The sequence below is a fragment of the Dryobates pubescens genome, chromosome 9, assembly GCF_014839835.1.
Source record: "Dryobates pubescens isolate bDryPub1 chromosome 9, bDryPub1.pri, whole genome shotgun sequence".
In the NCBI taxonomy this organism is placed as follows: Eukaryota; Metazoa; Chordata; class Aves; order Piciformes; family Picidae; genus Dryobates; species Dryobates pubescens.
In genome coordinates this window covers 9273206-9287266 of record NC_071620.1, presented here as the reverse complement: position 1 = coordinate 9287266, position 14061 = coordinate 9273206, and the positions used below count along the sequence as shown (strand labels likewise).

General features: G+C 42.4%; 1 protein-coding gene across 2 annotated transcripts in view; it reads right to left on the bottom strand.

Moving 5' to 3' along the window:
- EXOC3 (exocyst complex component 3) overlaps nucleotides 1-12817 on the bottom strand; it is a 28834-nt gene extending 16017 nt beyond the window's left edge. Inside the window, exons 1-4 of one of the 2 annotated variants that reach the window (XM_054164218.1) lie at nucleotides 12741-12817; nucleotides 9750-9931; nucleotides 6923-7142; nucleotides 3915-4596 (exon numbers count right to left, since the gene is read on the bottom strand). In XM_054164218.1, coding sequence (XP_054020193.1) covers nucleotides 3915-4596; nucleotides 6923-7142; nucleotides 9750-9893 — 1046 coding nt within the window. In that variant the 5' untranslated portion in view covers nucleotides 9894-9931; nucleotides 12741-12817. Of the gene's footprint in view, nucleotides 1-3914; nucleotides 4597-6922; nucleotides 7143-9749; nucleotides 9935-12740 lie in introns of both variants that reach the window. The other variant, XM_054164217.1, reaches the window with a different exon arrangement.
- Between the last annotated feature and the right edge of the window lie 1244 nt (nucleotides 12818-14061).

Sequence of the window (14061 nt, the reverse complement as noted above, 5' to 3'; positions counted from 1 at the left end):
GGTGAATTCTCAGCGGGTTTTGTCAGCACTTGATCAGGATTTGATAAAATGATGTCATGAATATGAGCATGTGGATCTTATGAGACTTCTGTTTCCCTAAAAGAGAGTAGTCCTAGTCCAGTACAGCTTTAGTAACAGCAGTATCTTTCCAAAGCACTCATTGACCTCAATATGGAAGAGAAACACATCTAGCACAGTAAGCTGCATCCCACTCAAATATTAAAGGCCTATTATTCTACATGAAGCATTACTTTCTTTCTCAGACATGAGTTGAATACAATTCTAAAAACAGCTTTCAAGACATGCTCTGTGTGAAGAAGAACATGATACTTCTAAAACCCCTGGCTTTCAAATATTATAATCAGAAGTTGTGCATGGCTTATCAAGTCACTACATGGTAAAAAAACAACCCAAATGCCTCTCCTAATTGGTCATCATTTTCTCAGCTAGTTTTGATGTGCAGCTGTAACATGTAAGTACAAATGTATGTTTCCTCTAATATTCAGTTACATTTAATAAAGAGAGAGAGACAAAACTCTCTTCCATCATACATTCATGGTTCATTTCTATAGAACATTGTAACAGAACCTATTTTGTGTACATGAAAAAGGGTGAAATATCATAGAAACAGTTCCCCTGATGTCATACAGGTTGCACTCCTTCATGGTTTATGATAAACATATCCCTATAGAGAGTTGTTTATTGTATTGTTAAGAGATGTCCAGCAACTGAGATTTGGTAAGCTTTGAAAGTATTCTGCTTGACTCCCCTAGTCATGAGCTGGAACTGATTTCTTCGAGTGTCCACTGCAAACATGGACAACAGCTAATTATCATCCTCTGTATAACAGTTTACTGCATTTAATCTATTACAGAACAATTGCTGTAGTGCCCTCTCAAGCTTTTTCTTCTTAGAGAAGAGAGAATTCAAAGCCTTGTGTTTCTTTTTTCCCCTGAGATATTTCCTCTAATCAGACTTGACACATAGAAATCCATAGGAGAAGTACATCCTTAGACAGCTTGTTGCTTGCTTAACATCTATGTCAGCAATACGGACAGTGGGATCAAGTGCACACTCAGCAAGTTTGCAGATGACACCAAGCTGTGTGGTCTGTTTGACACACTGGAGGGAAGGGATGCCAGCTAGAAGGACTTGGACAGGCTTGAGAGGTGGGCACAAGCCAATCTCATGAAGTTCAACAAGGCCAAGTGCAAGGTCCTACAATCAGAGCAATCCAAAGCACAAACAAAGGCTGGGTGAGGAGTGGCTCAAGAGCAGTCTCAAGGAGAAGAACTTGGGGTGCCAGTTGGTGAAAAACTCAACATAAACCAAAAATGGGTACTTGTAACCCAGAAGGCCAACTATGTCCTGGGCTGCATCAAAAGAAGTGTGGATAGCAGGACAAGGGAGGTGATTCTTCCCCTCTGCTCTGGTGTCATCTGGAGTACTGCATCCAGTTCTGGTGTCCAGAGAATAAGAAGGACATTGAACAGCTAATGTGGGTCCAGGGAAGGGCCATGAAAATGATCAGAGGGCAGGAGCACCTCTCTTATGCAGCCAGGTTATGAGAGTTGAGGTTGTTCAGCCTGGAGAAGAGAAGGCTCAGGTGTGACCTCATTGCCCTCTACAACTACCTGAAAGGTGGTTGTAGACAGGAAGGGGTTGGTCTCTTCTCCCAGGCAACCAGCACCAGAACAAGGGGACACAGTCTCAAGCTGTGCCAGGGGAGGTTTAGACTCGACGTGAGGAAAAAGTTCTTCACTGAGCGAGTCATTCGTCATTGGAATGTGCTGCCCAGGGAGGTGGTGCAGTCACCATCCCTGGAGGTGTTCAAGGGGAGATTGGACGTGGCACTTGGTGCCATGGTCTAGTCGTGAGGTCTGTTGGGACAGGTTGGACTTGATGATCCTTGGGGTCTCTTCCAACCTTGGTTATACTGTGATACTGTGAGACCTTATAGAGGCCTTCCGATACCTGAAGGGGGCCTACAAAAAAGCTTGGAAGGGGCTTTTTACAAGAACTTCTAGTGATAGTGATAGGATGAGAGGGAACAAATTGAAGCTTGAGGAGTGTAGATTTAGACCACATTAGGAAGAAATTCTTTACTGGAATAGGCTGCCCATGGATGTTGTGGATGCCCCCTACATGGAGGTGTTTGAGACCAGGTTGAATGAGGCCTTGAGCAATCTGGTCTAGTGGAAGGTGTTCCTGCCTATGGCAGGCAGTTGGAACAAGATGATTTTTAAGATCCCTTCCCACTCAAACCATTCTATGAATCTATGCCTACTCCTCTCACAGCTTTGCTTCCATTACACAATTTTGCCATCAGGTGCTATGAGCCATACAATTGCCCTAGCAGTAGAGATTCCTTTTTGTTTGGTTTGCTTTCCCTTTTTGACTTGCTTGCTTTGCAAATACATGCAATGTTGACTTTGCTCCCTCTCTTTGTCCATCACATGTATTGAGAGAGCTTTAGCTCAGAATTGTCTAACTCAATAGCAATTTGCTATACTTTCTGATGGAAGGGTAGAAGAGCAATTTTAAGACCAAGAATTGCATTAGGAACATCAGGTCCAAGAAATAACCAAAGAACCTAACAGAAGGATTTCTGCTGAGGCCATGCCACTATAGGTAGAGTAATTCACATATTTCTGATTTTTACGAGAGCTGAATCTCTCATACTCTGCATAGGTATGTAAGTATGCATTAGTGGGTGCTCCTGACTGCTCCTGGCAGGGAAGAAAAGTCAGGAAATTCAGAGTGTAGAGCAAAGAACAGAGTTCTGAACACAAAGTTAATCTTACAGCTGATTATAAATATCCTACAGAACAGTATTATCTTCCACCTCTTTGATTTATGGTATTAGACTCTAAACCTGTCAAGCATCCAATTTGTTCACTTAGTAAGACTGAACAATTGAAGACAGCAGAAGTGCACACAGCACAGACTCTGGGTCAATGCCAGCTATTGAGAACAGGATTACAGTCCTGAGCCACAGAAAAGTAAGTGCTACTTTTTCCCAAACAAATCAGTTGCTCTAGTAACTACACCCCAGCAAAACCTAAACAGTTCACATTTGAACTGTTTCTACCAAGGGACAAGGAAAAAAAAAAAAAGAAAAAGACATAATGCTTAAGCTATTGCAAGAAATCACCCACCTCAAAAGAAATTTGAGCATCACAGGGACAACCTATAAGCAGAAATTCTTATAAACAAATTGCCACACTGCTCTGAGAGAAAACCTGAAGGAAGTTACTACATTCTTTCCATTTAATAATAATGAAACAACACTGAAACAGTCCCAACCCTTGTAAAAAAGAACAATAGAAAGTTAATAACCACAAAAATCTTCCAGGGCTGCGGCCAACAACAAATATTTTGAGTCACACATCTCATCTCTTCTTCCCAGTACTTCAAACTGGCACACAAATACGAGGTGACAGTAGCTTGAAGCAGGTCTTTAACTGCATGAAAATCTTAAGCTTAAAAAGCAACTCAAAATCAGGTATCAGAAAATGCAAACAAGTTTTAAGGAGTAATTTCCAGAATTTGCATAGCAAATATCAAACCAGCAATTTCTACACCATTACCATAGAATCATCAGGGCTGGAAGGGACCTCAAAGATCATCCAGTTCCAACCTCACTGCCATGGGCAGGGACCCCTCACACTAGATCCATAGCCACATCCAGCCTGGCCTTCTACCACCTCCCTGGGCAACCTGTTCCAGTGTCTCACCACCCTCATGGGGAAGAACTAACACCCAATCTGAATCTACCCATTTTTATTTTTGTTCCATTCCCCCTAGTCCTATCATCACCCTTCTTTTATCAAACATATATACATTAGCACATAAACTGCATTTTGCACGCTTACTCTTAGCTACTGCTGACAGCAAAGATAAGGGGACCTTACCTTTTGTATGTATTTAAAACCCAACTTAGCAGAGTAACAATCTCATTTGCTTCCAGATCCTCTGCAGCAAGCTCTTGCATGCGGGTGGCCAAAGCCTGATGGTACATGTTTAGCAATCTGTTGAAAATGTCATAATGTGGAGGAAAGCATTGGTCCAGCAGGGTTTTAGCCACAAGGAGGTCATCCAGGACATATTTACGTATGATTTCTAGATGGCGCACAAGCCACATTTTGTCAGATTCTCTGGTATCTGCTTGAGTGCCTTCGATTCGCGTGCTCACAGTTCTTTCCAAAATGTTGAACATTTTTTCTTTCCACTTCTTTGGTCTGCCAGGAGGTATGAACCCAGTTTGTTTTTTCCGGTCTAACATGCGCCTGTCAATTTTCTCCTCTCTCTCAATTATTCTAACCACAGAAACAAGCAAGGTTGGATCTCGACGGACTGTAACAAGAGACCTTTGAACTACCATCCAAAGCTGCTTTGCCAGCTCCTCAGAAAGTTTCTGCATATCCCCAAAGTATGTATGGATGAGGTTCATGTCATGCGTGTTTTTGCTGTCCATGCGATACTGCTCATACATCAGGTTATCACGAGAACACTCTAAATCCATCAGTTTTCGATGAGCTTGCAGAAGTTCCCCTCGCTCAATCAGATCCTGGGTCTCCCTGACTATCTCTGGAACTAAAAGAAAGGCGAAGAAGAAGAAGAAAAACCAAATAAAAAAGTAAAACACCACGATCAAAAGACAATGAATAAATACAGCAGAATAAAAGGGCTAGGACAGAAGCTGGACAACAGCTGTAGCAATTCTTTTGAACTAATTTAAAGACAATTGGTTTTAATTGTTTAAAAAGCTGTTAGTAAATGCTACATATCCTTATATATGACTAACTGGAACGTTCCATCTGATCAGTGGCTGAACAAAAAGCATGGTGCCAATCCAACCTCCTTTCTCTCTCTCTCCCCCACCTTATGAAAAAAAATAATCCATCAAAGTCTGCTATGAAGCAAACTGCAGTATAAGCTTTTTTTCTATCACAAGCAAAAGAGTGCCTGACTAAAAGTAATTTGTCCTGTTGAACTTGAGGCTGCATAAATAAAAACTGGAGAAGCCTGGAGAAGAGGAGGCTCAGGGGTGACCTCATTGCTCTCTACAACTACCTGAAAGGTGGTTGTAGCCAGGAAGGGGTTGGTCTCTTCTCCCAGGCAACCAGCACCAGAACAAGGGGACACAGTCTCAAGCTGCGCCAGGGGAGGTTTAGACTCGAGGTGAGGAGAAAGTTCTTCACCGAGCGAGTCGTTCGTCATTGGAATGTGCTGCCCAGGGAGGTGGTGGAGTCACCATCCCTGGAGGTGTTCAAGAGGAGACTGGACGTGGCACTTGGTGCCATGGTCTAGTCGTGAGGTCTGTGGTGACAGGTTGGACTCTATGATCCTCGAGGTCTCTTCCAACCTTAGTGATACTGTGAATTTTACCTCCTTGAAGGTTTTTGCCTGCCTAAGGCACAAAGGAAGAACAGGAATAATCACCTATGCTGCTAAACTATTTAGAAGATTTTAGTTTTATTTATTATTTTTCAGTACTTGAGGAATACTGTAGAAGGGGATTAGGATCCTGGTGTGGAAAGAACTGGAAAATGTCGGCAGAAAAAACTGCAGCTGCAAAAGAGACAGTGATAAAACTGGCAGCCCCCCAGAAGGTTTGAAAAGATAGTTATACACATGTTGAAAACCACTTGGTTTATCAGCTATACTGTTTAACGATCCTGAGAGTAGATGCTTCACACTAAAAACCTCTCAGAATGCCAGAAAAGATTTAGTCTCAATTGTATTCATCAGCTTAACAAAAAAAAAAAAAAAAAGCCAACCAGCACTCCCAAAATAATTCCACATGGAACATGCAGTATTTTGTTGTTACTTGGATTTTACTGCTAGACATTGCGCATAAAGACTACTCCTGTATCCCAGTTTGGTACTGAAGGAGTTAGATATACTCTTAAAGAGATTAAGCAAACAAACCTGGAATGACTGGAAAACATTTTTCTTTACAGGTACACTTTGTGAATCACTATCAGGAGAGAAGAGTTGACAAAAGACTATTTAAATACAATCAGAGGGGCATAACACATTTAGCAACCTGTAGGAGCAATCCATTACAGGGGCAAAATTAATAAAATTACTTAAAAGCAGAAAAGTTGTGGCAAGGAGTTCACCCTGATTCAAGATGGAATGAAATGTGCACCAAAAAGGCTGAGAAAAGGTCGGAAGGAATTCCATTGTCTTTATCTTTACAGTATCCATTACATCACATTAATCTTACTGAATTTTGTCAACATTTGCAGTTGTGCGGAGGTGCAAGGAAGAAGTGTCTCCCATGTATAATTTCTTTATGTGTGAGTTGGCTTCTGTGAATGTGCTGCCCAATTCTGAAGCAAGGACTGAACACAGCTGAAAGTGAACTTTAGGTAGTTCATGCTCACACTTGTAACATTAATTAATGGAAATCCTTGAGACTCCTAATTGTTGTGTGAGAAAGACTGTCATCAAATCTTTGACTGGAGACCTTGTTGTTTCATATTTTGCCTTTGTTTGCAAAAAAATGTCACTTCTTAAAATCATTTGGGACTACTTTAACCCAATAGGCTTCTTGTACATGCCCACCTCACTGCCAACATTCCAGGTATTTTTGAATTTTCCTTCTGTGCATTCCACTTGCATGTTTCAGTCTTGATTACAAAAGACGCTATCTCTGCTACTGATTGCGAGCAAGAAGCTTCTTTGTGACTTACGTTTGATGATGAGACAGGCCAAACTAGAAGTTCTTATAGCATAATTTAGACCACTATATATTAAATAGTTACCAGCTATGTCCCTACATTTGAGGCACATGTGATTCATTCCCAGTGAGGTTTAAAGTTCTCAATATTAGCTGACAATCTTACAGACGTCAGTACCATTTTTAAGTGTTTTCAGTAGGTCATGGATTATATAAAGAACATTAGACTACCTGAAAAGATGTTCTTGAGATTTTCTACAGCAGCTGCCAGTTGGCTATGTTGCACTACAGCATCCTTAACATCCTTGAGGTTTTCTATGGTGTTGATGCTCTGTCTCCAGTCCTTATTGACATCTATCAAAGACTGCTGAATGTCCTTTACATCATTCAGTGCATTGTGCAGTTGACTTAAACCTGTTCGTACTCCATCTAACTGTGATTGGATTGCTGCCTTAAATACAAAAAGACAAATAATGAACTTGTATTAATTATTGTAAGTTCCATATTTTCAACATTTCTCAAGAACTAATTTCAGCATCTAACATTTTCAGAGGAAAAGAAAGAAAAACAAACTCAAAAGGTATAGCTTACTAAGAACATGTAACTTACTCTGTGTGCACACATACTCTTTTCTTTGGAGTTCTGAAGTTGTACCTAGTTTTAAAGGATCCAGATACAACTGGTTCACCCACAAAGCCAACATGGGAGCTTAGACAGATCATAATTTTTATGTCTTAAACCAGGATCATGGGAAGAGAGAATGATATTTCTTTGTTTCCTTTATAAATTATTTTCAAAGGGGGGGGATATTAGAATAAAGTTAATCCAGATGTTTTAATGGAATGCTTGGTGTGTGCAGATTCATAAAGCATTTTACTAGGGCAATTAGAAGTTTTGACTAGCAACTGGAAATGTCTTTTAAAAACCCAACAACCCACAATTCTGAAATGTTCTAAAAAATCCTGTTGGTCAGTTGTGCCTGAAAGCCAAACAAAGAAAAAAAAATAATCAAAAGGAGTTCAGCCAAAACCACCCAAAACCTCAAAGTGAATAAAATTTAGACACTGTAAACCATCAACAACCACATCCACAATCCAACTACTAGATTTTGGCAAAGAGAGAGGCTATATTGATATTGCTGTCTCTTGTGACAGGTGACACTCGAAATAATGGCTCTTAAATAGGCAGAATATCGTACAGCAGTACAGACACCCTAGAAAAAAAGGCATCATAATGCATTTCTGATTGAAAGAAATCAGATCACATCCACAGCATGGGTTTTTTGTTTGTTTTTTAAAGATGTTACTATAAACTGACACCAGGTGAGTGGGTAGAAATTGAAACTGGAAATAACAGGGAATCCAAAGGCAAAACAGCAGGGAAAACTCAAGTTATGTATCTCAAGGACTTGAAGTAGCCAGTAAAGAAATGAGGCACTAATGGCTTTCCTAAGGTCGAAGTACAATTATTACCATACTTTTAAGGCCAAAGAGCTTGGCCAGTCATGGAACTTTTTGTCTGATACTAGAAGCCAAAGAGGAAATCCTGGTAACTATGAGCAACATTTATTGTGTTTGAAATGTACTGGGAAAGTCCCAGAAAAATGCAGTGGTTCTTCAAGTACCTCTATTTATGTACTTACAAATTAGAACATGCTGATTTTATTGATAAAAATGTATTTTCCTGTCAGACTCAGTACAATTAAGCAGTGGTAAGGCATTTTTATACAGTACTAATTCGCTTCACTAACTACCATCAATCTCACACATGAAGCAAATGAGTTTGACACATTTCAAAGCAGTCTTTCCTCTAAGGATTTATAGAAGACAGAAAGAAATGCAGAGAAGGATGTAAGAAATGGACATAAGTAAACATTTGGGAGAAGATATGATGAAAAGAGTAGGATAACCAGCTAACAGAGATGCTGGCTTTTGGGCAGAGCACTATTCCAGATCTCTGCTGCATCATCCCTTTAAGTGACACACAACTATTACCCTGGTTTCCTACTCATTGCTCTTGATTGATTTGTCACCTTGACTCATCTGAAGAAAACTATGACAAAGATGAAATCATGCCCAGTCAGAAAAAAAGCACAAATATGTTCACACTACAAGATTTACCATGTGTTCATTTACATAGAGGAAGCAGCTGAGAATTTTTTTAATGGTGATCCAACCTGAAAAGTCAGCAACTCCTCCAGCTGGTGAACCTGATTACCCTGTCTCCATCTTCTATACCATACATGTATACAGTTTAAATACAGATCAAGAGTATTTCTTCCATCCTTTCTGTGCTCCCACCCATTACAGTAATTTTTATTGGAAAAACTGCTTTGCTACCCACTGCATCACTAACCATCACCTGTTTCTGGAATGCAGCCTGAATGGATTAAAGGCTATTGTACTTATTTTTGGAACAAGTCATCTACAGATCTATAGATGACTGAAGTTAAGCTAACTAAAAGAAAATGATAAAGGCTTTCTAGCTATAAAGTGGATTTAGGCATGTACAAAACTTACAAAATTATGCTTAGTCATCACTTTCTACAGAAGCAGCCAGCAGAGAAATCACTGTGCTCACATATTATAAATTGATCACAGCAACTAAACAGCTGATTCATTATTAATAGACTCCACTGAATGGTTCTGGACTTAAATATGAAAACCCCAGTCCAAATCATTGAGAAAAAGTCTGGGTTTATGCTACAGACAAAAATTAACATGCAGTTTGCCAACAGGTTTTTTTACTGTGAAAGAAGACAAGTTCTCTTCTCCTTCATGCAGGCTCCTGGAAAGAAGAGGTTATCCAATAGTTGCAAGATAAGCTAATTTATTCTGAAATAGAACATTAGATACAGTGCATATCAGCCATTTTGATCTGGTGAAGTTTTTGTTTTGCACACAGAACAAAAACTGAAGCCCATGGTTTAAAACTATGTGGATAACAATGGAGAATCAAAAACCAGAAGCAAAACAAAACCAAAACCAAAATCCCACAAACAAACAAACAAAACCCAAAAAGGAGGTATATTCACACTTGGGTTTATCAAGCTCTGTACCTTGAGCCGAGCTTCTACTGAAGCCTTCTTACGAGCTTCCCTCTTGCGATACTGTTCCACTTTATCCAGCTGGTCAGGACGCTGAAGCATTCCTGCTACTCTCTGAACAGCTGTTGCAACTGCTTCTCTATCTGTTTCCTCCATCGTTGATCACAACCTCAAAATGCCTTCATAATTTAACACTACTGAAAGGAAAGTTAACATTTTTAGAAAACACTTTTTCATTTGATGGCCACGTGTCATTTCAAAGTTAGCAACTGGAGAATGACATGGGCAATAAAAACAGTGCAGTCTGACAGAAGCATCATTAGACCACATTATAAAGCGCAGCAACTGGAATTCTACTAGAGTCACCTTTGAAGTCACTTCTGTTTCATTTGTTTACCTGAAATGTTCTCTGGTTACTTTTTTTTGCGTTTACCTTCCTCTCTGTAAGTTTGTTTTACAAAAAAAAACCCCACACTGAAGAGCAACAAAAGAAGAGCAAATCTCCATTCAAAAAACCCAGACTCTATCTAACCCTAGAGGAGGCTTGCTTACTAAAAAGGGAATTAGATAAGCATAAAGCATAAGTGGGCAAGCTAAGACAACCATATTCCCCCTGCAGTAACAGGTCAAATTTGCTACTAAAATTGGAGAGAAGCACAGCTGCAAAAGCTCTATACCCAGAACCTTAACTACAGAGTGCTTCCATTCTGATGGGTGATATTTTAATTTCCTACTCTTGTTTTCAGTTCCTCTCATGGTATCAGCCCATTAGAGGTGTAGGTATGCAGGGGAAAAATAATAAGGATTTTGCCCAAGTCTCCAGCAGAATTTCTAATGAAGTCAAGACATGTATGCAAAGTAGTATGCAGAAAAGGTAAAATTTGCTGGTCATCAAATCATATGTGTTCTCTCAAGTTTCACTAGCTGCTACAGAAAGCAGGGATGATCCTGGTCACCAGAAACATGAGAACATATCTACAGAACTTCAAGGAACACATCTGTAGTTCCATATTCAAATTCTGTCCAACCTCAGTTTTGTAATAAAACAGATAGTTTTAGTTTCTGCTGCCACAATTATAGACTGCATTCTCTCATACTGATATTATTCCTTCAAAGTAGTTACCTACTTTGAAAGCAATCCGAGTTCATGTAGTCAGCATATCACACAACCTCAACAGAATAGTGACCTGATGAAGAATTATGCCAAGAAAGAAAATTTATGGGCCATGAAAAAGATGGTTTGATAGGTGAAGGAAAGTGGAAACACACACAAAAAAACCCCAAAACCCAACAAACCCAAACAAAAAAACCACATATGAAGCAAAGGCAAACTAGTGCTCCAGCCAGTCTCTGAACAGACAGCCTGGAAGACAAAAGCTTCTCCCTCCTTCTTCTTCTAGCCCATCTTTTATTGTTGAGCATGACATTATATGGTAGGGAACTTCCTCTCAGCCAGTTTGGGTCAGCTGTCCCATATGTGTTCTCCCTCACTCTGTTGCCCACCACCAGCCTCCTTAAGGGGAGTGGAAGGCAATGTAAGAAGCACAGAAAACCCTGACACTGTACAAGCACCCTTCAGCAGCAGGCAAAACAGTGCTGTGCTATCAGCACACAGCACCATACAGGCTCTTATGAAGAAAGTTAACTCCATCCTGGACAGACTTACTACATTAGCTGAATTAATAATTTTAGAATTTATCAGGGTTAAAACATGTTTCAGGGAAGGTTTGCCCAGGAGCTCATCTTTAAGATCCTAAGTCTATATCTCAAGTTCCTTTATCCAACATCTCAAGATCTTTAGTATCTTCAAAAATTACATGCATGAGTATGCATTTATTCCACATGAGTGTAAACTCATATCCTACTTCCTCAGGTATGCAATCTCACTCATCACTTCTCTACTAATGGCCTGTTTAGCTCACATGTTTGATTTCCTATTCTATATCTCAAGGTGCAGGATCTATTCCCACCACTCACAGTTATGAATGAATGCTCTCGTTTTGTTTAGCTGAATCAATTTCCAAGTTATCCAAAATGTTATCTTAAATGTGAAGTAACTACAGAAAAGGTATCTGGAGTATACTGCTTTATACTGTATTAGTGCCTTTATTAACAACTCTGAATACATTCAAGAGTGTTAAAACAGCTTCAGCCTATCTAGCTTGAACTATCCAGGCACATCAAGTACACTTCATGACATTAGTAGTCACACCACTATAATAGCCTAAAAGGTTACAGACTAACTTGCTGAGGCAGTCAAATTGTTGCACAACTACCAACCATTCAAAGGGATGAGCAAACTTTTAAGAAATCGTGCCAAATGCCAAACCAGGAACATCTTCAGAGCAAAGTACTGTAAGAAGGGAACCAAAGAAAGTCCCGAGAAGAGCTTCAGCTGCAGGCACATCCTTAGGACTCAAGCTCCGTCCGGGAGCCAGCTGAGGCGACACGCTCCCCCCTACCCCCTCCAGAAACGAGCTTCTGGGACAGAAGCGCGAAGTGACACCCAGCTTGGGGGCACAACCGCTCTAAACAAAGGTCGGAGGAAGCTGCGGCAGCCCACGGACGGCAGCCCCAGCTCCGCCCGGCAGTCCGGCTCCTCTTGGCCGCGTTCCCTGACGGAGGTGGCCCAACTCGAATTATCTGCATCGAAGCAGGTGCCCGTCCCTGCTGGGCAAAGACTAGAGATCTCCCCTCGGGTACGCAAGCAAGGCTAAAAGCTCCGCACGCAGAGCTCCCTCGGCCTCAGCCTCGGCCCATAGACGACGGCCGCAACGGAGGAGTCCTCAGCACCCACTTCGGCCTCGCCATCTCGAGGGGGCTCCCCGGCCCGGCTCGGCCCGGCCCGGCTCGGCCCAGCGCAGCCCGTCCCGTCCCGCCCCCACTCCCTCTTCCCGCTGCCAGACTAGGGTCGCTACACACAGCGGCAGGCCGGCGCGCATCACCCGGGGCGCTGGCGAGGGGCCAGCGGCGGGGGGCAAGGGTGCCACAACTGCCACTTACCGGCTGCGGGCGCCCCACGGAAAGGCTCTGACAGACCGCCCGTGCGCAGGCGCCGACCGCACACCGCGGCGCACCACCCGGCGCGCAAGCGCACAACGAACTCTTTCCCCCCACATCTTTCCTTCTCCTCTGGCTGGCAACGCATGCGGACTGGGCTCCCTCACCTGTCACAGCAGCGGCTGCGCCTGCGTAGCGTCTGCGGTGGGGAAAGCGGGGGCGATGGTGGGGTGGGCTAGTGAGGGGCACGCTGACTGAAAAAGCCCGTGGAAGGGCGGTAGCTCTTGAGGCGGAGTAACGTTGCTTGCTGTCCCTGAGGACCTGCGTCCCGCTGGCGTGGTGGCTGTGTGCGCGCACACGGTGCTGGGCGCGGCAGGAGAGGCGGGAACGAGGGGAGCGCCGGCATCGCCCGCGCCGCCTCACGGCGGGCTCGGGGCTGCCGCCTGCGGCTTGCAAGGATGCCGGTAGCACTGCTTCATTTTCTTATAGAGTCATACGGTGGTTTGGGTCGGAGAAGGCACCGTAAAAATCACCTAGTTCCACCCCCACGTTGCTGTGGGCTCTTGAGAGACTGGACATCCACAGCTGCTCAGGGCAGCATGTGGCAGTGCTTCACCGCCCTCTACAGTGAGAAACATCTAATGTAAATCTAGTCTCTTTCAGTGTAATGGCATCCTATACTTGTTCTATCCCATCCTTGTCCTATCCCTCATAAAAGAGTTCAGTATTCAGTATCACTAAGGTTGGAAGAGACCTCAAAGACCATCGAGTCCAACCTGTCACCACAGACCTCATGACTAGAGTAGGGAGGACACTTCCCTCCCCAGCTTTCCTGTAGGCCTCTTAGATACTGAAAGGCTATTATAAGGTCTCAATGGATGCTTCTCCAGAGTGAACCAACTCCAGTTTCCTCATCCTGTCCTTAGGAACTATGGGCTTCTGATGAGAGATGGAGTGTCCTGTGTCATCAGCCTTAGGAAGGATTAAAACTATTGAACATCTCGCAGAGAACTCATATCAGCCTCCAAGTTCCAGTGTAGGATATGCGTATGTTGTACACAAGCCTAAAAATGCACTTCAAACATCTTTAATGATATCATAGAATCATTTAGGTTGGAAAAGACCTGTAAGATCATAAAGTCCAACAATTAACCCCACTCTACCAGTCCACCACTAAGCTGTATCCCCCAAGCACTGCATCTGCATGGCTTTTAAATGCATCCAGGGATGATTCTGTTTTGGGCCACTCACTACAAGAAGGACATTGAGGTGCTGAAGCGTGTCCAAAGAAGAGCAACTAAGCTTGTGAAGGGCCTTGAACACA